Source organism: Lithobates pipiens, unplaced genomic scaffold (assembly GCF_037356315.1).
Source record: "Lithobates pipiens isolate NorthernLeopardFrog02 unplaced genomic scaffold, aLitPip1_a1.2 Scaffold_28, whole genome shotgun sequence".
In the NCBI taxonomy this organism is placed as follows: Eukaryota; Metazoa; Chordata; class Amphibia; order Anura; family Ranidae; genus Lithobates; species Lithobates pipiens.
In genome coordinates, this window is record NW_027507789.1 from 224,861,949 (window position 1) to 224,887,106 (window position 25,158).

General features: G+C 49.6%; 1 protein-coding gene across 1 annotated transcript in view; it reads left to right on the forward strand.

Moving 5' to 3' along the window:
* NCOA3 (nuclear receptor coactivator 3) overlaps nt 1-25,158 on the forward strand; it is a gene marked incomplete in the record, with an annotated part of 50,533 nt that overhangs the window by 11,801 nt on the left and 13,574 nt on the right. Inside the window, 7 exon segments of the mRNA XM_077460606.1 lie at nt 1,213-1,348; nt 1,752-1,940; nt 2,208-2,441; nt 6,817-6,943; nt 7,085-7,283; nt 15,818-16,120; nt 21,615-21,719. Of these exon segments, the coding sequence (XP_077316732.1) occupies nt 1,213-1,348; nt 1,752-1,940; nt 2,208-2,441; nt 6,817-6,943; nt 7,085-7,283; nt 15,818-16,120; nt 21,615-21,719 (1,293 nt within the window).

Here is a 25,158-nt window from a genome sequence, read left to right on the forward strand (position 1 = left end):
AAGCCGCGCCTCCCTGTCTGTGATGGGCGGAACACTCAATTTCCCAGCAGTCAGTGGTCCGCCTATCACGGACATCCGCTCATCCTCATACTACGGACGAGAATGAGAGGATGTCCGTGATAGGCGGAACACTGACTGCTGGGAAATTGAGTGTTCCGCCTATCACAGACGGAGGCGCGGCTTTTGAACAGTGGAATGGCCGCCGTCTGTCACAGACGAGGAGGAGAGGTGCGGCGATCCTGGCATGGCCGCCGTATGTTTTTACATGCAGATCGCTGCAGAAGGACAAAGAGGCTGCAGATTGGCACACGGAGGCATGCACAGGACACAGGTAGGCTGCAATGGACACAGTGATGGACACAGGGATGGACAGGCATGTCTCACCCTCGGCTTATACACGAGTCAATACGTTTTCACATTTTTTTTGTGGTAAATTAGGGGCCTCGGCTTATATTCGGATCGACCTATACTCGAGTATATACGGTATGTTGTTCCTAAAAATATATATATATATAAATAAAAATCTATCTTAATGTCTTTATGGCCCAGAAATGCCAGGACAGTACAAATTCCCCCCCCCCAATGACCCCTTTTTGGAAACAGTCCAAGGTATTTAGTAAGAGGCATGGCAAGTTTTTTTTTTAAGTTGGATTTTTTTGTCATAATTTTTTGGAAAACTAAGAAATGATAAAAAAAAAAAGAAAAATCCTCAATTCTCCTCCCCCCCCCCCCCCCCAGCCTGTGGTCCTATCTGGAAGATAGTCATATGTCGTCCAGTCGGGATGGGAAAGCCACCGCCTGACCGTCCCATCTGCTATGGGAGGGGAAGGTTAAGGAAACCCAAGACCCGCTTTGTCAGTGCAGTTGGGTAAACATGGGGGGTTGAGGTGCTAAATCTGGTGCAGCTCTACATAGAAACCAATCTGCTTCCAGGTTTTATTGTCAATACTTAATAGAAAAAGCTGAAGTCGGAAGCTGATTGGCCACCATGCACAGCTGCACCAGATTTTGCACTCTCCAGTTTTAGTAAATCAACCCCAAAATATTACTACAAATGTAAGCGGCCTTCTTTCTCGAAACGTTTTGTGTGGTCGTCCAAGCGTTCCGTGAAATGACCTAGCCTCCCTTTTATGCATACAGAATATCGTTTATATATCGTTGGCGATCAGAGCCAAAACCTCCCAGTAAAGACTATTCTTTATTCGCTTTTAGGTGACCGGCGACTTGGACAACTTGGACGCAATCCTCGGTGATCTCGCAGGCTCAGACTTCTACACCAACCCCATGAGCTCCAGTACGGCAAACATGAGAGCTAAAACGCCGGTGTACCCAGACACACCCCCCATGGGTAAGCACTCAATCGCTTTTAATTCTACTTTCGAGAAATGTAAACACCCCTTGCTTTAGAAGTAAGGCCTGACAGGTCCTCTTTATGGAGAGATCTGGGGTCAATGAGACCCCAGATATCTCCTCTACCCTGGAAAGCTTGGGATAAAAAAGGAAAAAACATGGATCTCTACATGCTAGATCCAAAAAAAAAAACGGCAGTGTTTACATCGGCCAGTGCCGGAAGTGACGTCATGTCTTCAGGCCTCCCAGGCCCTCATGCATCCATCATCCAGATATGTCCACTTCAACCTAAGCACGTGGTAGGACCTCCTACGTGTGGGAAGTGGTTAAATGTGAGCCGCCTTTTGTGTTATTTAGGATGTCCCGTTGCCTTCTGTAAAATAATATTCTTTACTTTCCAGGTATGAGGAGCCCTCAGAATGTTCAGGTGAATCGGCCGCCCTTCAACCGAGCCATGTCATTGGACAGCACTATGCAGGGTAACTCCACCCCTCCGGTCCGGAACATTGTTAATTTTCCAGTGATGGCAAAGCAGGGCATGATGGGAAGTCCGAGGATGATGGACGGCCAGGATAGTTATGTGATGCTGGGTACGGGCTCTCTCTTCGCTTTGCCTGATCTTTTCTGTCCTCCCATAATGTGTAATTATCTGGAGTTTGTGTTTTTCTTTCTATCTTGGTTTGTAGCCTCTGATTCAGATGCTTTTCACATAAACTGACACTAGGGTGGCAGCGCAGGTACCGTCATTGATTCCTGTATGGGAGATTGTTGTGTGTTTTTTTTTTTCTGAAGATGGTGTGCTTGAAGCTTCCTTGTCCTAGAATGATCGCCTATTGCTGTGTTTCTGGTCCCTGTAGGGAATGGAGGCAACAGAGGGATGAGCCAGCACCCGGGCGGAGAGTGGGCCTTGCAGAACTCTGCGGTGAACCAGATGGAGCCCTCCAGCACGGGGCCGGTAGGGAGACAAGGACCGGAATATAATGCCGCCATGCCGAGACCTGCTATGAGCGCAAGTATGCCGGGACATCCAGGAAGATCCAACAGCATGCCAGGGAACCGGCCGGGGATGCCACAGCAGATGATGGCCATGAGTATGTGTCTGAGATGTATAGGCTGTATGTGTGTGTGTATGGGGGAGGGGGGGGGCGCCTTGATATTCCATCAAACAAGGATTTTTGTCTTAATATACCTAACATCTGCAGGCAGTGATGTTTGTTTCTCTATTGTCCATTGAGGGACCTAGCTCGTGATAATAGGAAACCTAGGGTTATTCTGCCACCTACAGGAGAAAGGAGAACATAAAACGGAAGGCCGTCCCCCTTTAAGTATATAACCCCTCCCACCTCGCACTGCTCAGTTTTGCTTATTGTCCTTCCATGTTCTTTCCCTTCTGCCTCCTTTTTTCTACTTTTCTTTTTTCAAGATGGATATTTGAAATCCTTAACGTCTCTCCAGTTAGCCAATGAGTGGACGTTTCCCCAGTACATTAAAGCGGAGCTCCAGATTCCTTAGAGTTGTCAAGTTAGTCAACCAGTGCAGCGTTTCCCAGTACGTTAAGTTTACTGGTCTTCTTCTAATGATGGTCCTGCAGTAACAACCCAACTTTTAAGACCACCTGGAATGCCAAAAAGGAAGTCGTTCTCACATGGAGCTCCACAGGAAAGACCTATGCTGGGATTGGAGTTGCCGAAACGGATTCTGTCATTTCATCGCCTTCTTCTAGGCAGGAAAACCGCCTGTGAAGCTTGAAGATATTGGTGCCTTGAACCCGCAGCTGATTGAAGAAACAGCTTGGGGTGCCAACATCTCTGGATCCTTGGACAGATAAGTTGACTTTTAATATAAGGATGCCTACCTGTCCAGGGATGTCGGCACCCCGAGCCGTTTCTATAATCGGCTTGAGGGTGCAGGTGCCGGCATCTTTCAGGCTTCACAGATGGTTTTCCTGCCTGGAAGAATATGGGCGGCACAGTGGTGTAGTGGTTAGCACTCTCACCTAGCAGTAAAAAGGGTCACTGGTTCGAATCCCAACCACGACACTACCTGCCTGGAGTTTGCTTGTTCTCCCTGTGCCTGCATCGGTCTTTTCTGTGGAGCTCCATGGGAGACAGACTTCGTTTTTTGCCATTCCAGAAGGTCTTTTAAAGCTGGGTTGTCATTGCAGACTGCAGGACCATCATAGAGGGAAGACCAGTAAACTTCAATGTCCTGGGGAATACCAGCACTGGTTGGATAACTGGAGAGATGTCAAGTCTTTCCTATGTCCAAGCTCCTTGTGAGACTGGTTCCCTTTTCGTGATTCCAGAAGGTCTAAAAGGGGTTCTCCAGCTTCCTGATCCGCCTTCTCCAAGTGGTTTCTACAGGTTATTGTGCAGGCCTCTGAAATGCCAAAGTTTTCCATTGAAGCCCACTCTTCTAGGGCGTAGATTTTTGTAGGCCTTGTGTCACTGATTTATAAGGGTTCAAAGAAATACTTTTCGAAGTTTTACAAGGTCCATGCTCCTGCTGGTGGGTAAAGTTCGGCAAGCTTTGTTTTCATTGTTTTTTTTTTTTCCTTGTTGGGCTGGTTTGTCTGCATATCTTCCCACATCCCCCGGTTTGGATTGCTTTTGGATGTCCCCAGGTTGATCGTTCTCATTAAGCTGTGTCCCACAATGGATAATAGGGAAATAACATTTTTGTACTCAATCACTTATACGATATTGTTCTCTTCTCGTTTTTGGACTTCTGGCTACAACCTGATGCTTTGGGAGGTGGTGTAGCTTCGAAGGGGCTGGCCACCCCGTTTTCCATGAGCCTGGTGACCGTTTCTCCTGTGGGCGGCGGTATAACCCCAGGTTGCTTATCACCATCAAACTGCGTTCCTCAATGGACTCTTGAGAAACCGATATTACCTGGAGTACAAAAATACTTCTCTTCCCTCCGAACCACTAACTAGCTTCACCTTTTATCGTCAGTACAGCTGCTTAGAAAATTAAACAGCAGGTCGTCTGTGACCCCCGACAACCACCCAGACACAGAGGATGCCCCCTTTTATTGGTGGCCAGAACACAGTACTAAAAATAAAAGTTTTTTTTTTTTTTAATATGCATGTGAATATACAAGTGACGGGTTCTCTTGAAATGCCCACTTATATTCAGTTTTACCCAGCTCCCACGCCACCGGGTTCCTCTTGTCGGAGCTACGGGTCTAAACTCTGTGTCAAAGCCTGCACAATGTTTATTTCCCCCTCCCTCACCGATTTGGCAGCTCAGGCCAGGGCATTGCATCCTGGAAGGAAAGAGAAATGGTTCAATGCTCTGAACGTACCTAGTAGCCCCGGGGTATTTTTGAATAAATGGAGCTTTTAGTACAAGTGGGTTGTGGGGGGGGGGGGGGGGGGAGTTTTCAAGAAAATGTGTCACTTTGCCCTGAATGGGAACAGAATCTTTTCAATGTCCACATTTTGTACATCATGTTGGGGGGAAAAAAAATTGGTTAACCAGTTCCTGGAAAAGAATAGAGATACGGGATGGTTCTTTGGATAGTTATTATCTTTAGTGTTATTGAATTTTAAACTATGACCTTTAAGAGAGTGCTCCTAATCTCAGCTTGTTGTCTATAGAAGACACCTGGGCGAAAGAAAACTTGCTGATTGATGGGGGATCAAATACTTACTTCACTTATTAAAATGCAGCTATTACCTCTTGACCCTCCCTCCTTTAGATTGTAAGCTCTAACGAGCAGGGCCCTCTGATTCCCACTGTATTAAAGCGGGAGTCCACCGGGACTCCGCGTTTTTTTTTTTTTTTTTTAAAAGCCAGCAGCTACAAATACTGCAGCTGCTGACTTTTAAATAGTGACACTTACCTGTCCAGCGCGCCCGCGATGTCGGCACCCGAAGCCGCTCGCTCGCTCGGCTGCCGGGTCCCGCCGCCATCTTGGGTATGGGAATCAGGAAATGGAGCCTTTCGGCTTCATTTCCCGGTTCCCTACTGCGCATGCGCGAGCCGCGCGGCGCAATCCGGACGGTCCCCGCTGCCTCTGGGAGCTGTGTGTTTCCCAGCAGGCAGCGGGGCACTTGCTGAAGGGGGCGGGCGCTTGCGGAACGTACGCCCCGTTCCGCAGAGAGCTAGCCCGGAAGTGGGTGCAGTTACCTGGATTATCCAGGTAACTGCACCCCCCTCCCCCCTGAAAGGTGCCGATTGTGGCGCCGGAGGGGGGGGGGATTCCGATGAGCGGAGGTCCATTTTAGGGTGGGCCTCCGCTTTAAAGTGTATTGAATTTTTACTGTCTACCCTCAAGTTGTAAAGCGCTGCGTAAACTGTCGGCGCTATATAAATCCTGTATAATAATGGATTCGATTTGGTCCAGCTACAGGAAAAAACACCCATTAAAGTTGGCACCACATCCAACATTTGGAAAATGAAGTAAAGAGAAATTGGGAAAAGGGATTTTACCGGTGCAAAATAATAACTCCAAAATCAATATATAGAGAGTTTTGTATACAATTACGATTGAAAATCCTTCTACAGGAAAAACAGAGCAAAAAAGTAACAATAGTTTACATAGACAGTCTTTTTGAATGACGGGTGAATGAAGGGGAACTAAAACAGAAGGGGAAAAAGGGGGATAATAGGAGCGGGGGGACTTAATATGAAATTTACCTAATGAATGAAGGGGAAAATCTATTGCACATCTATTGAACACTAGCCCGACATGTTTCGCTGTTTGCTTCTTCAGGGGGTTGTGCAATATAACAACAATAAAAAACAATATTATATTGTATCATTATATTGCACTTCCCCTGAAGAAGCAAACATGCTGAACTAGTGTGCAATAGATGTTCCCCTTCATTCACCTTTGATCCGAAAAGACCGTCTATGTAAACTATTGTTGAGTTTTTTGCTCTGTTTTTCCTGTATAAAGATTTTAATCTTGATTTGTAATAAAACTGTATAAAAAAAAAACCTCTCTATATATTTTTTGGAATTAATATTTTGCACCGTTAAAATCCCTTTTCCCAATTTCTCTTTACCTGTATAATAATAATTTACCTTCACTTCCTGTCCCATAGCCAAACAGGAAGTCAGAGTAAATCCCTGAAAGTTGGGGGGGGGGGGGATTTTCTTGTAGGGTCCCCAGAACTAGTGTCCCCAAGATTTCCTCATTTATTACTTTTCCGGGAACAACCCAAAATTTTGAGATTTACTTTCACATTTTAATGGTAAACGGGACAAATAGCGAGGATGAATCTCCCTGACGGGGACGTAGACTGTAATAAAAACCTAACCGATGTTCTAGTCCTTCCCTCTTTCCAAAAGTTAGGCAAAACTTTTTTTTTCTTTTTTTTTTTTTCTTTTTTTTTTTTTCATTTTTTTTTTTTTTTTTTTTTTTTTTTAGTAGAAAGTGTTTTGAAGAATGAGAACTTCATAGATAATGCAGCTCCTCCCCAGTCTCGATATAATGATTTCTTTTGCTTCTTAGGGCCTAATGAGATGGCGATGGGCATGGGATCCAGCCCTTATGGTCAGCAAGCACCTTCAAACCCCGCGGGCTCCTGGCCGGACAGTATAATGGCCATGGAGCAGGGGCCGAATGGATCTCAGAACAGGTGAGGCGTGTTCTTGGGGGGGGGGGGGGGGGGGGGGGACGACTCAATTTTTCGGGTGGCGCCAGTCCAAGTCTGTTCTTGTCGCAACTGCGGTCATTTTGTGGCTTCATGGACTTCCTTCTGTCTTCTCGCCTTTTACAGAATCTCTCTGCCGACTTCGTCTTCCAGGCAGCTTGGAAGGACTTCTCTGGATGATCTCCTTTGTCCTCCGTCAACCGTGGAAGGGCAGACCGACGAGATCGCTCTCCTGGACCAACTCCACACCCTCCTGAGCAATACGGATCCAACTGGCTTGGAGGAAATCGATCGGGCCCTGGGGATCCCTGAGCTTGTTAACCAGGTATAGGAGAGAGAGGTTTTCCAGACTAGTGTTTTGGGTCTATAGTAAAAAAAAAAAAAGAAAGTACACCCCAATTTTGAGGGTGCTATCCCTACCCATTATGAAAGCGATTCTGAGTGAGAGTTCACGCTACATGGTGCGGGAACCGCATGCGAATTTGAACAAGAATCGCACCCCGTTCCTCTTCAAATCGCAGGCGGTTCTTCAGCTTCCTTCACATATTTTCTTTGGGGTTAAGGTCTGGTTGCTTTGGCCGTGTGTTTTGGGTCGTTGTCATGCTGGAAGACCCATCCATGACCCATTTTCAATGCCCTGGCTGAGGGAAGGAGGTTCTCGCCCAAGATTTTATGGTACATGGCCCCGTCCATCGTTCCTTTGATACAGTGAAGTTGTCCTGTCCCCTTAGCAGAAAAACACCCCAAAGAGGATGCTATCCCTTCCCATTATGAAAGTGATTCTGAGTGAGAGTTCACGCTATGCAGGGAAGCGCATGCGATTTTGAACAGGAATCGCACCCCGTTCCTCTTCAAATCGCAGGCGGTTCTTCAGCTTCCTTCACATATTTTCTTTGGGGTTAAGGTCTGGTTGCTTTGGCCGTGTGTTTTGGGTCGTTGTCATGCTGGAAGACCCATCCATGACCCATTTTCAATGCCCTGGCTGAGGGAAGGAGGTTCTCGCCCAAGATTTTATGGTACATGGCCCCGTCCATCGTTCCTTTGATACAGTGAAGTTGTCCTGTCCCCTTAGCAGAAAAACACCCCCAAAGAGGATGCTATCCCTTCCCATTATGAAAGTGATTCTGAGTGAGAGTTCACGCTATGCAGTGCGGGACGCGCATGTGATTTTGAACAGGAATCGCACCCCGTTCCTCATCAAATCGCAGGCGGTTCTTCAGCTGTGAAATTTAAGCCATTATTCTTGCATTATTGCAACAAAATCACGCAGGACCCTTTTCTTTGGCCGCGCCAAACCCATGTGATCTGATTCTGCAAAACGCACTGCGTTTGGTGAACCGATTTCAGGGTGTCGGTATGTTTTTATTTTTTTTATTTTTTAACCACTTGCCGACCGCCTCGCACCGATATACGTCGGCACAAGGGTTCGTACAGGCAAACTAACGTACCTGTACGTGGCCCTTTAAGAGGTGGCCAACGGGCGCGACCGAGTCTGTGGGACCCTTGACCTGACTCGCGGAGCTTGCCGCGGGCACGCTTCTTCCTGCCCGCGATCGCCTCGCGGGGAGTGAGAGTGGGGAGATGCTAAAGTAAACAAGCATCTCCCCCGTTCTGCCTAGTGACAGTGTCACTGATCTCTGCTCCCTTTTGCCCACCCGTGCCATTCCGCCGACGTATATCTTTGTGCAGGAAGATTGCAGCATGAGTGGCCTTCTTTTTTTTTTATTTATTCTTTATTTTCAGATTTTTCAGAATATACAAACATAAACTATTCAATAAATTGATAAATACAACAACATTTCTTTAAGAATGAACTCCCTTATCCCTCCCTCCCCACCCCTCTCACTCGGTCCCTTCCCCGGGCCTTTTCCCTTTTTCCTACTCTGTCTTGTTTTCCCCTCTTTCTGATTTTTCCCTTCTTCTTTACTGACAGTCAAGTAGCTTTAAATAACCTTCAGTTTTTCCAAATTGTATCCACGGTAGCCATTTATATTGATATCTCCCTTCTAGGTTATCCAGTTTATAGATTGTCTCTTCAATATTTCGTGTCCTTTCTAACCTTTCTACCCACTCCTTCATCGAGGGGGGGTCGGGTTTCCTCCATCTACGCGGGATCAGTGCCTTAGCGGAGTTCAATAGGCAAGGAACCAGGGAGTACCCATACTCTCTCTCTCCTTTTTCCGAGTCGTGAAATAAGCAAACCCATGGGTCTCTTCTAATCCCTTCCCCTGTTATTTCAAAGATAGCTTTTATAATTTTCTCCCAGAATATCTGTATCTTGGGGCACTCCCACCATATATGAGCAAAGGTCCCCACCGCTGAGCAGCCTCTCCAGCATGTTGCGGGGGTCTCGCTACTAATTTTATTTCCTTGCTGTGGAGTTATATACCACCTTGTTAAAAGTTTATATGACATCTCTCTAGTTTGAAGGTCTTTGGCCACCGAGTACGTTCGTCTAATAATCCTATTTCTATGGAGATCATTATTCAGCGGTCCCAGTTCATTTTCCCACTTCTCCATATAGGGGGGGTATTTTTGCTCTTCTACCTCTATTAAGATGTCATATATTTTTGAGATCCTTTTTACAACGCATTGAGGGTTCCCTATCAGCTTCTCCAGAGGTCTAAGTTGCTCCGAGCCTCGTAGTGGTTGTGTTAAAGACTGAATAAAATAATATAATTGTGAATATCTCCACTTATCTAAAGGCTTGTGCCCCCACTTTTCTATTAATTCCTCATATGTGCATACCCTATTCCCTTCCATAACCTCTTGTAATTTAATTTTATCTTTCTTAGCCCATCTACTATAATATACATATTCCTCTTGCCCTGGTAAAAAAAATTTAGTGTCTAGTAATGGCATAAATGGTGAGTTATGTTCCCACTTGTGTCTCTTATTTATTATGTCCCATATTCGCAGTGACCCTTTTGTCAATAAATTTGTGCTAATCCCTAATTCTCTATATTTTGCGGGTATCCATATTATCTCCCCTAATTCCCTTCTACTTAGCTTAATTTCTAATTCCACCCAATCCTTCCCCTTTTTATTATGTGTCCAGTCTGTGATTCGTGAGATTGCTATGGCCTCGTAGTACTTTTTGAAATCGGGCATTGCTAATCCTCCTCTGGCTTTACTTCTTATCAAAGTATTGAGGGCCACCCTCGCCGCTTTTTTTTTCCATATGAATCTTTTAATCATCATTTTTAATTTATTAAGATATCCCTGTGGTAATATTATGGGGACCATTTGACATATGTAAGTAAACATTGGTAAAATAAACATTTTAACTGTGTTTATTCTCCCTATCCATGATAAAGCTTTGTATTGGATCCTATCTAAATGATGTTTAATTTTGTTCAGTAGGGGGATATAATTAGCCTCATACAAGTCCCCCATCCCTGCTGTAAGCTTTATTCCTAAGTAGGCCAATTCCCTCCCACTCCATCTAAAAGGGTATTTAGTTTGTAGGGTTCTCTGTTCTTCTACTGGTATATTTAAGTTTAGGATTTCGGATTTGGTTGCGTTAACCTTAAAATTGGAGACTTTCCCATATTTTTTTAGTTCTTCCATAATCGCCGGTATAGAGGTCTCCGGGCTAGAGATATAGAGCAGAAGATCGTCTGCAAAAGCAGCAACCCGATAATCCCTCTCATCTACCCGTATTCCCTGGATGTTTTGATTCTTCCTAATAGCAGTCAGGAGGGGTTCTAGTGCCAGAATGAATAGAATTGGGGAGAGCGGGCAGCCCTGTCTTGTCCCGTTGCACAGTTCAAGGGGGCAAGACAGGGTCCCGTTTATTCTTATTTTAGCTTTAGGCTTAGTATACAAAGCTTCTATCCACCCTCTCATCCTCTGTCCCAATCCATATCGCTCCAACACTTCGAATAAGAACCCCCAACTAACCCTGTCAAATGCCTTTTCAGCATCTATAGACATGAGTATCGAGGGGATCTTCTGTCTTATGGTTTCCTGGCTTAGCATAATAGTCTTTAGTGCGTTATCCCGACCTTCTCTCCCCTGAGTAAAACCTACCTGATCCTGATGTATCCACTCTGGGACATAAGGTCTTAATCGTTCAGAGATAATTTTTGCAAAAAGTTTAATATCTGAATTTAGCAAGGAAATTGGCCTGTAGCTTTCCACTGCCAACGGATCCTTAGCCTCTTTCAGGATCAGGACCACATGCGCCAGTAGTGTCTCTTCTCGAAAATTTCCATCCCTCCCCACTGCATTAAAATACGCGCATAATTTTGGGGTCAGCTGTTTTTGAAATTCCTTGTAGTATGATATCGGGAACCCATCTGGCCCGGGGCACCCTCCCTTAGCTGTATTTTTGATCGCCCATTCGACTTCCAGCTTTGATATTGGGGCTTCTAGTGCTTCCATTTCCATTTGTTTAGCCTTGGGGATATCTATCCCTTTCAAATAGTCCTTTATTGCATCCCGGCCTCCATTCTCTAAGGTTTCCTGTTGGATATTATATAGGGTTTTGTAATATGTATAGAACGTGTTCATTATATCCTCCGGCATATTTTGTATGTCCCCCGCCTCATTTCTTACTTTTGGAATAAAGGTTCTGCTTTTCTTATCCTTCACCCTCTTGGCCAGCCATTTACCGGCTTTGTTTCCCCATTGATACATCTCTGTTCCTAGGATGTGATAGGCGGCCCTCCTGTCCTGTTCTAGAGAGTCTTCTAGTTCTCTCTTTTTTTTTACTAGATCCCGGGTATCGTGCAGTCCCCTTGGTCTGCTGCCCAGCTCCAGTCTCTGAATTTCTTCATACAGTAGGGCTTTCCTGCTCTCTCTCTCTCTCTTTTTCCCTGCACCAATCCCTATTAATACCCCTCTTATTACCACTTTATGCGTTTCCCATAGTATAGGGCTTGAAATTCCCGGTGTATCATTTAATCTGAAGAACTGTTCTATCTCCCTCTCAACCTTACTTGCAGAGTCCTTGTCCTGTAACAGAGATTCATTCAGTCTCCAATTCAGCCTCGGTCCATGGTCCTCTCCTATCTCCAACCCAATCATAACTGGTGCATGATCTGACACAGTTCTAACTTTTATTTCCGCCTTCTTAAGTGCTTTCAGAAATGAATGCTCCAGGAAGATATAGTCTATTCGGGAGAAGGAACCATGGACCGAGGAGAAGCATGAGTAATCCCTATCCTTTGGGTGAAGTACTCTCCAGGTATCCTGTAGTTGGAATGCAGCCAACGCCCTTAAAAACATTCTCTGCTTATATACCGATGTCCTTGGGCCTCCTGCTGAAGTATCAACTTTGGGGTTTACACTCCAGTTAAAATCTCCAGCAAGAATTAATTTCCCCTCTTTAAAATCCTCTAATTTGTTCAATATTTTCTTTAGGAATATGTCCGCATTCTCGTTTGGGGCATAAATGTTTACAATTGTGCATTTAAGGTTAAACAACATTCCTTTTAAACACAGGTATCGTCCCTCCGGGTCCACTAGTCGCTCCTCTAAATTAAACCTCGTTGTTTTACTGAAGCCTATTGCAACCCCTCTGGAGTACGAGGATGGGAAATCCCCATAAATCCATACCGGGAAATCAATCGAATTCAGTCTGACCCCTGAGGTGCATGTTAAGTGCGTCTCCTGGAGACATGCAATATTTGCCTCCATATGCTGCAACTCATCGTTTATTCTATGTCTTTTCATTTTTGTGTTTAAGCCCCTTACATTATAGGTAATAACGTTAACTATCCCCATACCTCTCTTCCAAGGGGCATTCTCCCTCTCTTTTTGGAGCGTCTAGTGAACCCGTTGGTGACCATACCTGTTACCCCTGTAGAAGGACCGAGTGAGAGCCCATAAAAAACCCCCAAAAACCCAAAACCCCCCTCCCTCCCCCCTCCCTCCCCTTGTCCTATAACAAAACGTCTCGTAAGACTGGGTAGGACTCCCCTTTTCATGTTAAACCTATGGGACTGGTAGGCCAGTGTCGGTGGTCTCCTCTCCCCATAGTGTCCCTGGGGTTCGCCCCCATGTCCGTCCGAAACTTCCCCAAGCCTCCCCTCTCTCCTCCCCTCCTCCCTCCTCCTCTTAGTCCCCTGTTCAAATTTATCTCGGCTTCAGGTAATTGGATTCTTTCGACTCCAATCGCTCGGCCTATCCTGTCTAGTAGTCCTTTGGGTCCCACTCCTCTCACCCCCTAGAACCTCTTCAGTGTCCCATTCTATCTGTGGAGCAGGATGTATCCCTAACTGTTCACAGAATTCTTGTAGGTCCTCCGGGAAACGTAGAACCGCAGATCGGCCGTCTTTCTTCCCTATGAGGCACGCCGGAAATCCCCACTGATATGGGATGTCGGCTGCTCTCAATAGTTCCGTTAGCGGTTTCAACCGTCTCCTTCTTCCAAGCGTCTCCCCCGCTAAGTCGGAGTAAATCTGCAATTCCACGTCTCCGTAGAGCACCCCTGGCTGTGTTCTAACTTTTCTCATTACCTGCATTTTTTCCGCTACGTGGTGAAATCTCGCTATGACATCTCGTGGGGCTTCTGATCTAACTCCAAGAGGTCGCGTCATCCTGTGTATTCTATCTAGCTTCAGTGGGGTTGTAGCTTCTCTATCTAATAAGGGATTGAGAATCTGTTGGGCTATCTCTCCAAGGGCAGATGCGCTAACTGTCTCAGGTAGACCTTTTATTCGTATGTTCTTCCTTCTGCTTCTATTCTCCTGGTCTTCTAGTTTGTATCTAATTGTTCTATTTCCCCTACGGAGGGCTGTTACCTGCTCTAAGATTCCATCTATTCTGTGCTCCTGGGCCTCTACTTTGTTTTCCACCTCCTCAACTCTCCCCAAAACCAAGCCTATGTCCTCCCTTATAGTTGCGATATCTGCCCTTAGAGAGGTCTCCATTCTCATGAACATCTCTGAGAGCATCTCTCTAATCTGTGGGGACTGGTCAAATTCCCTTTGTCCATCCAGACTCCTTTCTCCTGCCTCTAGATGTTCTTGTCCCTCCCTTCCTTGAGCTTCATTCTGGCTGCTATCCCCACTGTGTAAGTTCACGCTATGTTTTTTTTTAAGTTCAGTTGCCTTAACGACCGGGTTCTTTGTCCCTCTGCTATCCTCTCCCCTCTGTCTGCCAGGGCCCGGGCGGAGCAGTTTTTCCATCCTGGGGCTACCGGACTCTTCTTCTGCTCTTATGCTAGTGTTTGCGGCCATATATTTTTGAATTCCGACCGGGCTTGCGGCGGGGGTTACTTGTTTATTTATCTTGCCTGCTTTCCCTCTCATCCTGGCAGCCCTATCAAAATTTAATTCCCTTCCTCCTATCAAAGGATATCGGCCTAAATCTTTACAGCCACTTTAAATAGCTCCCCCCAAAAAAAAAAAAAAGAAAGAACCCTACCGCAAAAACAACAGTACAGTGTTATTATGTTATTACATTTGGGGGTGGACAGTACCAATTGAATTTTATCAACCAAAATGTCCAACAAAACAAAACAAAACAAAATGTCCAGCAAAACAAAAAAAAACAGAAGAGAAGAGAAAAAAAACAGAGGGTCATAGAATAACCGATGAGTCCTCTATCATAATGTCACAGAGTTGTTCAGATCAAGTTACCCGCAAAAAAAAAAAAAAAAAAAAAGAGGAAAGTTCTTTTTCTTTTCTTTTCACTTCTTCCTTCTTCCTTATGATCCGCTCCTTCCTCCTCTTTATATTGGGCTACTAATATTGATTAGCAGACTGTAGGATACATTCTTACTATACATTCTTTAAACCATGCAGTATGTTTCCCAAAAAAAAAAATCAGGAGAGTGTAAATCAGTTTGACAGCGGTAGGGTCTCTTACATCAGCATTTGAACTCCTACAGCAACTATTGTTGGCAACATAACAAATGTCCCTTGCAGACTCTGTTTTTGGCGACTGCCCACAAAAGAAGCTGACCCCTATAGCCAGGGGGGGGAGGGTTTCTGGGAAAACGTCCTTTAGTTAACACTGTTTTTTCCTTTTCCTTTTCCCTCCCCTGGTAGCAAATAGCTCCTGCAATCGAGTCACCTCAACGGCAAAAATGTAGAACCAGCTCAAGCAGCCATTCCTTATATTGTTCTGTCTAATCAAATTAAACTTTAAGGCAGAGGAAGGTAGGGCAGGATAGGCTCCAATTTACCTAGGGGTATCTCCCCTTCTCTAGTGTAGCGTCCGTGACCATGCCTCTCACCTCTCACCAATCCAGCAGAGACTCAGCAGAGACTCCCCATGCTTCCCCCTCCTGCTGCTTATCTTACCGCTCTGTCGTCTGTGTACTGTGTAACACCTTCTATCAGCCTTTTCTTTGCTCCGGTGAATCCTCCGTTTCAGGGGTATGCAGTCCGGGTCCCGTCCCGCCTTAGCAGCGGTTTGAAGAACGCAGAACTCCACTGCTGTGCTGCTGTATTCTTGGGCAGCCCCTCCGCTGGCGTGGGGTGCGCTGTGTTTGGCGGGGGTGGTTCCTGGTCCTCGGAGCACAGAGTCAGGCCGCTTCAGAGCGGCGTCCCGGCGTCTCGGGAGCACACGGCCTCAGGCAATGTAATCATGGGGAGATGCGTACCGGCGGGAGACAGGGCAGGGAGGCTCGGACGGGCGCTCGGACGGACGGACGCCTGTCTCCTACGTCCAGCATGAGTGGCCTTCTGTCCGCTATCACCGGGTGTCCAAGCTCTGCTCCTCCACAGCTCTGCTCACAATCTGGGCAATACGGATACTTTACTGATTTTGCAGTCCTGTGTTGCTAACCTAGAAGAGTATCACTTGCTCTATGGTGAAAGTCTGGCATATCTCTGGTCTCTGAATGTTCTTTTTTTTTTATATATGAATGCAAATTTTATGTAATTTTAATTTTTTCTTACACAGGGCCAGGCTATAGACTCCCAATCGGATTCCTTCCAGCGGCAAGGCTCCCCGGTGCTGATGGACCAGAAGCCCCCGATGTATGGGCAGCCGTATGCAGGACAGGGGTCCGCCATGCAGGCCGGTGGCTTCAGTACCATGCAGGGCCAGCACCCTCAGTTCAACTCTATGATGAGCCAGATGGGCCAGCAGCAAGGAAATTTCCAAATGCAAGGAATGCACCCTAGGGCCAGTCTCATGAGGCCCCGAACCAACATCCCCAAACAGCTAAGGATGCAGCTACAGCAGAGGCTCCAAGGCCAGCAGGTGAGCAATGAGCTCTGTTTTCCCGGGACTGGCACCACACCTGTGTCCGTCTATTCAACATGTCAGGAGAACCCCGAAAGAGAAAGATGGACAGACAACATCATCGTCCACCACTAGATAGATTTGTCTATATCTCTGTTCTTTTCAGGGCTCAGAAGTATTTCCCATTTACATCAGCAGTGCTTCAATCAGGGGCGTTGTTAGGTCTACAAGAGATCTGGGGCTAGAGCCCTGAGCAGCGTAGTAAACAAAGTCATATGCTTGGGTGGGCATACACATGTGTATATACACGCGTGTGTGTATACCGGGGTCCCCAGAGAGCCGCCCCCCTTACACCGGGGTCCCCAGAGAGCCGCCCCCTCCCCTTGAGGGGACCCCTGCAGAGACTCAGGGCTATGGGCCCCAGATTCGGGCCTATAGCCCCAAAAGCCACCCCCTAGCGATGCCACGGGCTTCAAATTGGGGTGCATTCGCAGCTGCCAATGCACCTGACGCCAGTTTACAGACTGCCTGCGTCCGGGGCCGATCGCCCACAAGTGATCGATGCATGAGTGATTACATGCGAGTGAACGCAATTAACTGCGGGAGCCGGCAGCCTATCGTTGATGTCAATGGGACTGCTTCCCGCAGCTTATTGACAGAAATCCGTACTGGGGTTCTTGCATAAAATCATTGCAGGTGTGAACCCACCCCAACAGTCAGAATCAGTAAAAGAAACAATATAGTAATTTGCTGGATATTCCGAGGATCAACGGCGCCGCCCCCCTTTCACCGGGGTCCCCAGAGAGCCGTCCCCCTTTCACCGGGGTCCCCAGAGAGCCGCCCCCCTTTCACCGGGGTCCCCAGAGAGCCGCCCCCCTTTCACCGGGGTCCCCAGAGAGCCGCCCCCCTTTCACCGGGGTCCCCAGAGAGCCGCCCCCCTTTCGCCGGGGTCCCCAGAGAGCCGCCCCCCTTTCGCCGGGGTCCCCAGAGAGCCGCCCCCCCTTTCGCCGGGGTCCCCAGAGAGCCGCCCCCCCTTTCGCCGGGGTCCCCAGAGAGCCGCCCCCCCTTTCGCCGGGGTCCCCAGAGAGCCGCCCCCCCTTTCGCCGGGGTCCCCAGAGAGCCGCCCCCCCTTTCGCCGGGGTCCCCAGAGAGCCGCCCCCCCTTTCGCCGGGGTCCCCAGAGAGCCGCCCCCCCTTTCGCCGGGGTCCCCAGAGAGCCGCCCCCCTTTCGCCGGGGTCCCCAGAGAGCCGCCCCCCCTTTCGCCGGGGTCCCCAGAGAGCCGCCCCCCCTTTCGCCGGGGTCCCCAGAGAGCCGCCCCCCCTTTCGCCGGGGTCCCCAGAGAGCCGCCCCCCCTTTCGCCGGGGTCCCCAGAGAGCCGCCCCCCCTTTCGCCGGGGTCCCCAGAGAGCCGCCCCCCCTTTCGCCGGGGTCCCCAGAGAGCCGCCCCCCCTTTCGCCGGGGTCCCCAGAGAGCCGCCCCCCCTTTCGCCGGGGTCCCCAGAGAGCCGCCCCCCCTTTCGCCGGGGTCCCCAGAGAGCCGCCCCCCCTTTCGCCGGGGTCCCCAGAGAGCCGCCCCCCCTTTCGCCGGGGTCCCCAGAGAGCCGCCCCCCCTTTCGCCGGGGTCCCCAGAGAGCCGCCCCCCCTTTCGCCGGGGTCCCCAGAGAGCCGCCCCCCCTTTCGCCGGGGTCCCCAGAGAGCCGCCCCCCCTTTCGCCGGGGTCCCCAGAGAGCCGCCCCCCCTTTCGCCGGGGTCCCCAGAGAGCCGCCCCCCCTTTCGCCGGGGTCCCCAGAGAGCCGCCCCCCTTTCGCCGGGGTCCCCAGAGAGCCGCCCCCCCTTTCGCCGGGGTCCCCAGAGAGCCGCCCCCCCTTTCGCCGGGGTCCCCAGAGAGCCGCCCCCCCTTTCGCCGGGGTCCCCAGAGAGCCGCCCCCCCTTTCGCCGGGGTCCCCAGAGAGCCGCCCCCCCTTTCGCCGGGGTCCCCAGAGAGCCGCCCCCCCTTTCGCCGGGGTCCCCAGAGAGCCGCCCCCCCTTTCGCCGGGGTCCCCAGAGAGCCGCCCCCCCTTTCGCCGGGGTCCCCAGAGAGCCGCCCCCCCTTTCGCCGGGGTCCCCAGAGAGCCGCCCCCCCTTTCGCCGGGGTCCCCAGAGAGCCGCCCCCCCTTTCGCCGGGGTCCCCAGAGAGCCGCCCCCCCTTACACCGGGGTCCCCAGAGAGCCGCCCCCCCCTTACACCGGGGTCCCCAGAGAGCCGCCCCCCTTACACCGAGGTCCACAGAGAGCCGCCCCCTCCCCTTGAGGGGACCCCTGCAGAGACTCAGGGCTATGGGCCCCAGATTCGGGCCTATAGCCCCAAAAGCCACCCCCTAGTGATGCCACGGGCTTCAATTGGGGTGCATTCACAGCTGCCAATGCCCCTGACGCCAGTTTACAGACTGCCTGCGTCCGGGGCCGATCGCCCACAAGTGATCGATGCATGAGTGATTACATGCGAGTGAACGCAATTAACTGCGGGAGCCGGCAGCCTACTGTTGATGTCAATGGGGCTGCTTCCCACAGCTTGACAGAAATCCGTACTGGGGTTCTTGCATAAAATCATTGCAGGTGTGAACCCACCCCAACAGTCAGAATCAGTAAAAGAAACAATATAGTAATTTGCCGGATATTCCGAGGATCAACGGCACCACATCCCACCAAATAGTTTAAAAAGCGAATGTAGAGAACGATGTGATTAAGGTGCCACAATTACCATAGCCAAATTTTGTGAGATATATATATATATATATATATATATATATATATATATATATATATATATATATATATATATATATATATATATATATATATATATATATATATATATATATATATAAATGTTAAAAACATTTCATGAACACCATGACAGAGAATCCATGCGGTCATAGTATGTGTGCAGTGAATTCAGCTCGACACGTTTCGCCAATCACTGGCTTCCTCAGGAGGCTTCTTAAGTACTTCATAAATGTGCCACCAGGATGCTCAAAAGTATTGGATGAGTCAATAAACAAAGAAGGAAATTGTGCACCATTATAATCACCAACAGGGGGTTATCAGTAAACCATAGGAGTTAGACAGCTCAAAAAGCATCAACCACGCAAATCAAAGTAATGGAGGAATTGTGCGTAAATAATTCTGCAAAACTTGAGATTCCGGTCATTAAAGTGATTGCAATGCATGAAGATAAAAAACCTTCTGGATGCAGCAGCCCCCCCCCCTCTCAAATACTTACCTGAGCCCCACCTCTATCCAGGAATGTCCACAAGTGAATTGGCAATCCGTGACTCTCCCTCCTGATTGGCTGAAACCCAGCAGCAGCGCCATTGGCTCCCGCTGCTGTCATTCAAACTCAGCCAATCAGGAGAGAGAGGGGGCAGGGCTGAGCCACAGCTCCATGCCTGAATGGATACATGGAGCTGCAGCTCGGCTCGGGTGCCCTCATAGCAAGCTGCCCGCTGTGGCCCCCCACCCCAAAGCACCTTGTCCCCATGTTGATGAGGACAAGGGCCTCTTCCCGACAACCCTGGCCGTTGATTGTCGGGGGGTCTGCGGGCGGGGGGCTTATCGGAATCCGGGAGCCGCCTTTAATAAGGGGGCCCCCACCCTATGTGAATGAGTAAGGGGTACATCGTACCCCCTACCCATTCACCTGGGGAAAAAATGTCAATAAAAAACACAACACAAGTTTTAAAAGTCATTTATTAAGCAGCTCCGGGGGGTCTTCTGACGACTTCTCCTCTCTGTTCTGCCTCTTCTCCCGCATCTTCTTCCGGGCTCCTCCGCTGCCTTCTTGCAGCTCTTTTTCTAGCGGAGGAGCCCGGTCTCCTCAGCCCTCTGTCCTTATTGATGGACACTGATAGGAGGCACTGATAGCCGCCACTGGTGGGCACGTATGACAGCACTGGCAGTCATTACTGATGGGCAGAGTGCCATACCTAATGGGCAATGATTGCCATCCCTGGTGAGCTCTAGTGGACTTACCTGGTGGTCATGGCTGGGCATCCCTGGTGGTCCTTGGGGGGCGGGGGGGGGGGGGCACTGAAAATTGGCACAGTGTGATCAGCTGCGATTGGACACGGCTGATCACGTGGTAAAGAGCCTCCGTTAGAGACTCTACCTATATCGGAGATGCGACCGGACACACCACCGATCGGCATGCTGATCGCGGCTTATCCTGCTGGATGACACATGACGCCCAGTCTGGATAACGAAACCACTTCCCGGCCGTCATTCTGCTATAGGCTGGGAGGGAAGTTGTTAAAATGTGATGTTTTTGTTGAATGCATTTGCAGATATTGTATAGCCACACTGCCATGTCAAAGGTAGCTTTGCAAAGGTTTGCTCCTTGACCCTGGTAGTGTGTGTGTGTGTGTGTGTGTGTGTGTGTGTGTGTGTGTGTGTGTGTATATATATATATATATATATATATATATATATATATATATAACACTGAATACGTGGATAGAAGGTGTGAAATGCGGCCACGAGACTTCATGTGAATTTTCAAATGATTTCAACAAGAACCGAAAACGTTGAATTGGATTTTTTTTTTATGCTGACTTTCTGGCACTGGGGAAGGTTTGCATTGTTTTGAAAGTGATTGAGGCCCTGCTGCCAGCGACGTCCACATAGCGGAGCTAATGAGTCATGTGACCTCCAAGGGACGTGCGTTTGTCGGAGGACTGGATGTTTTACCACCCGATCCCTTGTATGTTTTGAGGTTTTGTCCATTTTAGTGTCCTTTTTCCTGAGGTTCTTCTAATAGAGAGCAGGGTGGGGCTCGGGCGTGTTCGGGTTGTAGTCCCAACCCACCAGGAAGCCGTCACTGCACACCGCCAATCACAGGCAGTGAGGCATTTCCCGGCCCGCAGCTGCACATACACACGCTGCCTGTGATTGGCGGTGTGCAGCGACGGCCTCCTCTCACCAGGGCCATGGATAAGAGTATACCACCAATCATCCTGTACGGGGCCCAGGCAGCAGGGTAAATCCTATTTTGGGCCGGTTGGGTGATCGCTGGCTTCTTCTCCTCTCCTCCCTCATGCCGGCTTCCAACAGCTGCAGAAAGAGTCGTACAGGGAATTGGTTCTAGTGTTGCCCCCGCCCCGCCGCACCAATCACCCTCACTCTGCACCATACGTTTCCCTCTGCAGCTCAGGCCCCCCCCACCCCCCCCACATTGCTGCCAGCTTCTCTCGTCTCCTTCCTGCTGGCAACTGCGAGCACACAATAGGATCCTTCAGCGTGGACAGTGGGAAAACGTTCATTAATTTAAAAAAAAAGAATGAAATGAAAACCAACACATTTTTGGGCAGTGCACATGATAAAATAATATATAATTCTATATTAAGAATATATCGCCCAAAGCTGTCCTAATGATACAATCGATGCCTTCTGCACATTGAGAGATATGGCTGTATAGTGTATAGGATTGTATACTACTATAAGAAAAGAAATAATAATCTGCCTTTCTGCCACTCCACAGTTTTTGAACCAAAGCAGACAAGCAATTGAGATTAAGGTAGAAGGTATGAGCGCGGGCGGCGCTGGGGTTATGCGGCCTGGGATGCAGATGCCTGTACCCTCACAGGTAAGTCGCAGTCTTTTCTTTGGTTTCAGTGTTATCTGTCTTGGCTCCCGTAAGTCTCAAGTTTTTCTACTGTCCGTGTATACAACTATCAGCTGTCACATAATGACCAATGCAAGGCCTGTGTAATATGGCGGTTCTGGGCCAGGCTTTCCAGGAAACAAGCACACTAATGGCACAGGTGTGTGCGCTGGCTTCATGTTAGAGACAGAGTTAGAGGTCAGTGCCCCCACCCTCCCCGAGGGGTGGGTCAGTGTTTTGAAGGGAGCAGTGCGAGAGGTGCACGTCTGCACCATACTGTCCAGGTCAGGACAGACAAAGGCCCGAGCCTGTGAGAGACGTAACAGCTGGGAGACAAGCTGACCAAAGGTACAGCGTTTTGTGCACGAGCACTGGGAATTGTGTGTTAGATGGTCTGGAGGACTCAAGGTATGAGGCCTGAGCAGTAAAGAGAGCCATGAGGCTTGTTCGTTTGTTGTATTGATGGTAAGAACCCCCCCTGCTTTGGAAGACTTTCATTTCTCTTATATTCACCGACTGATACAGCTCCTCTCTAACAAAATGGGTTGTCAGCCCTATCACTGGAGATTACTAGGCAAGTTGTAATACAACACTTCAGAACTTTTAGTTCCGCCCAGGGGGCGGTCCCTAGGCTACAACCCCACAGCCTGCTCTAGCAGAACTCTTGCCTAGTGAGGAGATAAGACCTAGGAACCCTGCGGGCCCATAGGTCCGTGTTTTTTTGGTGCAGAAGCTTGGCTTTTTGGGAAAGATAAATGATCCTGTGATCTTCTATCAACAGCCGGCTGGGTGGCAGGTTGGTTCACTTATCCCTGTAGTCTCCCCAGTCCGGCCATCGAGCGTGTGGAGGTCGCAGCTACGGCTCAGCAGGCCACGGCATACCTCGGCTCCAGAGGTGGTCAGTGAGCTTCATGCTCCGGGGCGTACATATGAACGGGCTACTGATGTCTGCACAGTATGTCGAGGCCGTTAGTCTTCCCTGTACTGATCAGGAGCTGACTACCATGGAATGTCTCCCAGCTTCAGGACTGGTAAGTACAGCTCTCCCTGCCTGTCAAGGTGGAGCAGCTGGGCATTCCCTGGGAGGTCAATTTGGGGGCCCCCGTCACCCCCCTTTCTTTTCTCCCCTGACTCCCTCCTTTCCCCTCCTCACGAGGGGGGGGGGGGCTGTACATGTGCTGAGCGGTGTGTTTGTGCCTGGGCTCTCACCTGGGGGTTTTTAACTGTGCTGGGTGCCTGGGTCCTGCAGCATATCCCGCTGGATGCCTGTGTAATCATGCCCCTGTGTGGGTGCAGCTCTGTGCCTGCCACATGTTCTCTCTAGTCCCCCATTGCGCTGTTCGGTGGCCATTTTAAGTATGGGCAAGGGTCAGTCTGACTTCAGGCGGCCATTTTCCTGGTGATTCCTTATTGGGAACAGCGGCGGCCATTTTCTTGTAGCTGGACCACGTTTTTGTGCTCTAGCAGCTGCCCCTGTGCCCTCTGCTTCCTGTTTGGTCATCGCAGAGCACTGGGGAGGTTATCCTGTGTTATGAACACGTGTGTTTGATTGCCCACAGATCGTTCACCGATCCTGCGACCGGCGGGCCACTGACACAGTTTTGTGCTATCTCTGCATCTGGGAGCGCTGGGGATCATCAGGCATTGCGGTAATACAGCGCGGAACGGCCCAGGGTGGTGAGTACAGCGGGTTAGAGCCCCTCAGCCAGCGGCAGCAGGAGCGTGGGACTGTCACTGTCCTAAGTCCCCTGCGGGTGGCAGACAGGGTAGGGTCAGCATGGCTTCAGAAACTGGTGTTTCTTCCCCCGAAATCCAGGCAACCGGGTCACCTGCGGACTCCCCAGACCCTGCAAGAATTTGGGTGGCTGTTGAACCTAAAGAAGTTGGCGATTGTGCCGACCCAGCATCTGGAGTACATAGGTTTACTGTTGGACTCCAGGGAAGGCGAGAGTTTTTCTCCATTCAGACAAATTGCAGACTCTCAGGTCTGCGGTGCAACTGCTGATGCACCGCAAGTGGTCGTCGCTCCGGTTTTGCATGCGAGTACTGGGACTCATGGCAGTACCCTTCGCCCAGTTCCACACCAGAGTACTGCAGAAGGAGATCTTGTTAAAATGGGACAAATCTCAGTTGTCCCTGGATCGACAGATCCAGGTGAGCCAACCAGTCAGGGACTCTCTGATCTGGTGGTTGAGGTCCCCGGTGAGTCAGTCCGGAAAATCGCTTCTTCCTCTGAAATGGACGGTGATCACTACGGACGCCAGTCTATCCGGCTGGGGTGGAGTGATGGGAATTCAGTCGGCTCAGGGCCTCTGGTCGACGGAAGAATCCGAGTTGTCGATCAATTTGCTCAAATTGAGAGTGATCAGAGTGTGCCTCCACACATGGTCGATGTATCGTCTTAAAGGGCTTCCGATCAGGATACAGTCGGACAACGCCACGGCTGTGGCGTGCATAAATCACCAAGGGGGAACAAGAAGCTCAGCCGCTGCTCGGGAGGTCGCTCACATACTTTGGTGGGCAGAGCGACACGTACCGGCCCTGTCGGCCATTTACATCCCGGGGGTAGAAAATTGGCAGGCGGACTATCTGAGCCGACGGATGCTGGAAACCAGGAGAATGGGCATTGCATCCGGAGATATTCAGGCTGCTGTGCCTGAAGTGGGGCACACCAGATGTGGATCTATTGGCCTCCCGTCTCAATCGGAAGGTGCCAAGATTCGTGTCCAGGACAAGTGATCCGTGGGCAGATGCGCTGGTGGCTCCGTTGGATCAGTACCAGCTGATCTACGCCTTTCCTCCACTGAAACTGTTGCCACGTCTGCTTTGCAGAGTGGAAGCCGAGGGGATTCCAGTAATCCTGGTTGCCCCAGATTGGCCTCAGTGGCCCTGGTACGCAGACCTGGTGTGTCTGGTGGCAGACGCCCCCTGGCGACTGCCGTTGCGAGAGGACCTCCTATCTCGAGGTCCAATCTTTCATCCTGCTTTACCATCGCTGGCTTTAACGGCATGGCTATTGAGAGCTAGGTGTTGAGGAATCGGGGTCTGTCGGACTCGGTGATTCCAACTATGTTGAAGGCACGGAAATCTTCTTCTCAGAAGATATACCGTCGTACTTGGATGGCCTACATCTCCATGTGTGAGGAGAATGGTTGGCATCCGCGTTCCTTTTCCATAGCAAGGATCCTGCTGTTTCTCCAGCAAGGAGTAGACCAGAGATTGGCATTGAGCACCATGAAGGGGCAAAGCTCAGCCTTGGCTGTCTTTTTTCAATGACCCCTGGCATTGCACTCCTTAGTGGGTACCTTCGTTCAGGGGGTACGACATGTCCCTCCGGTGCGCCCACCGATACCCCCATGGAATTTGAACCTGGTGTTGTCGGCGCTTCAAAAACCGCTGTTTGAAAATATCAGGGAGATTC